Genomic DNA, 2,098 nt, shown 5'->3' with positions numbered 1-2,098 from the left:
TGCAGCCCCCCGTGACCCCGCTGTGTGGGCACTGCCAGGCACCCAGGACCCCCAACAGCTGAATGCAGGCACAGCTGAACAGATTTGGGGGGTGAGAGGGTCCCCACTTGTCCCCCTCCAGTGTGACCCCCCCTCCTGAGCCAGCCCGACCAGCGAGTGCCAGCCCGGGGTAGGGAGGGGGGCAGCCCCAGGGTGGGGGGCTCACCCCAAAACCCCGGGGCAGGGGGCATTCACAGCCTCCTGACCCAGACCCCGACCTGCCCAGGGTGTTCAGGTGCCCCCCACCCCACTGGGTGAGGAGCAGGTGTGGGGGGGCAGGGGTGGCTTTGGGGGCGCTGGGAGGGGAAGGGGGGCTGTACCCCCATGTCCAAGCGAGACGCCCTGACGGGAGCCCCACGTACAAAAACTGTCACAGAATAAATAGAGGCACCGGGACAGGGGGGAAGGAAGGGGGGGCAGCCATGGGGGCTCCCCAAATCCAGCCCCATCCAGCGACAGCCGAGTCCTCCGTGCTCCGGTACCCGCGTTGTGTCCGGCCCAGGGGTGCCTGGGGGCTGTCCTGACCCCTGTCCGTCCCTCTGTCCGTCCTGCCCCTCCCCAGCTCCGCGGGGCTCAGTTGATGTCATCGTAGATGCTGGGGGTGTGGGGGGCGGGGGGCTTGGGCTTCTTCTTCTTGCTGGAGCCGAGCCCTGGGGCGCCGCTCACCAGCCCTAAGTGGGGCTTCTTCTTCTTGGTCTTGCGGGACTCGGAGTTGTTTGTACCTGGGGAGGGGAGAAAGGAAAGAAATGGGGGTGTCAGGGAGGAGATGGGCCCCACAACAGAGTGGATGATGCCCATCTCTGATCAACACCCAAGAAAACCTACCCCAAAATGTTCCTCCCCCTCCCAGGTGGGTGACAAGGTGCTCCAGGCTTTGGATGGAGCCACGGTCTGTTCATCCCCTCTTGTACTGGGGAGATGCCAGAACAGCCAGTTTTGCCCCCACTGAGGGATCTGTGCCCCAGGATTTGCCCCTCAGAGGGGTCTGTGCCCCAGGATTTGCCCCTCAGAGGGGTCTGTGACCCAGGATTTGTTCCCCACTCCCCTGAACACTCACTGGCTTTGGAGGAGGCTGAGTCAGAGGGGGAGATGTCAGAGGAGCCATCCCACTGCAGGCGGCTCATCAGGGCCTGGCTCTCGGCCACCTCGAAGCTGTCGTTCTCCACGCCGCCCTCGGCCTCGGGCAGGGACCTGGGCACGGGTGTTACGGAGGGACAGTGGGGACAGAGGCCCCCCCCAGATGCCAGGGGGATGCCCAGGGGCTTGGCCCAGCCCCCCCGCCCCGCTGGGCTGCACATCCCAACCCCAGCCCTGGGCTCCCATCCCCTCCAGGCCTCCCTGGGGCTGTCCCTGTCCCCAGCCCCACCTGAGCACCCCGTGCAGCCCCCCGAGCCCCTGTTCCACGGGACCATGGCCCCGGGACCTCGGGGACCCCGACTCTGCACCCACTTACGCGGAGGGCCCGAGGAGGTAAACCCGGACTGCCCTGCGCTGCTCATCCGTGTGCTGGGGACACCGCAGGGACCTGGGGACGAGACACGGGACTGAGATGGGCCTTCCCCCCTCCCATGGGGATGAGGGCATACTGGGGACCCCCGGGAAGCCCCCCCAGAGTGAGCAGGGCCAGGCCTCACCTGGTGCACATCTTCTTGGTGTGTTCGGAGATGACCCCGCATTGCTGGGGAGGGAAGGGACAGGTGAGTCTGGAGGGGACAGGTGAGTGACCCCTGGGCTGTGCTGCCCCCTCACAGCCCTGGGGTCCCCCTGTCTCCCAGTGCTGTGTCTGAAAAAGCAGCTGCTGCCCCAAGAGCAGGACCTGCTGCCTGTCCCTGTTCCCAGCCTGGAAACCAGCCCCAGTGGGATGGAGCCCAGCTCGGAGAAGCCCCAGGGTCCCATCCCCGGTGGTGCCCCCCCCATCCAGCTGGGGACCCCCTGTCCCCGCACCGTGGTGAGCAGCGTCCGCAGCTCCTCGGGGCCCAGCGTCTCGTAGTTGATTCCAGCCGAGTTGCTGTACTGGGGGGCAGAGAGCAGGGTCAGGGTGGGGGGAGCTGGGGGGGCG

General features: G+C 67.0%; 1 protein-coding gene across 1 annotated transcript in view; it reads right to left on the bottom strand.

Moving 5' to 3' along the window:
* Positions 1 to 6: 6 nt before the first annotated feature.
* The window catches only part of ATXN7L3 (ataxin 7 like 3), a 5,538-nt gene continuing 3,446 nt past the window's right edge, over positions 7 to 2,098 (bottom strand). Inside the window, exons 7-11 of the mRNA XM_017740486.1 lie at positions 1,984 to 2,074; positions 1,674 to 1,717; positions 1,493 to 1,564; positions 1,097 to 1,230; positions 7 to 761 (exon numbers count right to left, since the gene is read on the bottom strand). Coding sequence (XP_017595975.1) covers positions 613 to 761; positions 1,097 to 1,230; positions 1,493 to 1,564; positions 1,674 to 1,717; positions 1,984 to 2,074 — 490 coding nt within the window. The 3' untranslated portion in view covers positions 7 to 612. The remainder of the gene's footprint in view (positions 762 to 1,096; positions 1,231 to 1,492; positions 1,565 to 1,673; positions 1,718 to 1,983; positions 2,075 to 2,098) is intronic.

This window comes from Corvus brachyrhynchos, unplaced genomic scaffold (genome assembly GCF_000691975.1).
Source record: "Corvus brachyrhynchos isolate BGI_N302 unplaced genomic scaffold, ASM69197v1 scaffold47, whole genome shotgun sequence".
Taxonomy (NCBI): domain Eukaryota; kingdom Metazoa; phylum Chordata; class Aves; order Passeriformes; family Corvidae; genus Corvus; species Corvus brachyrhynchos.
The sequence above is the reverse complement of the archived record's forward strand: the minus strand, read 5'-3'. Positions and strand labels throughout refer to the sequence as shown.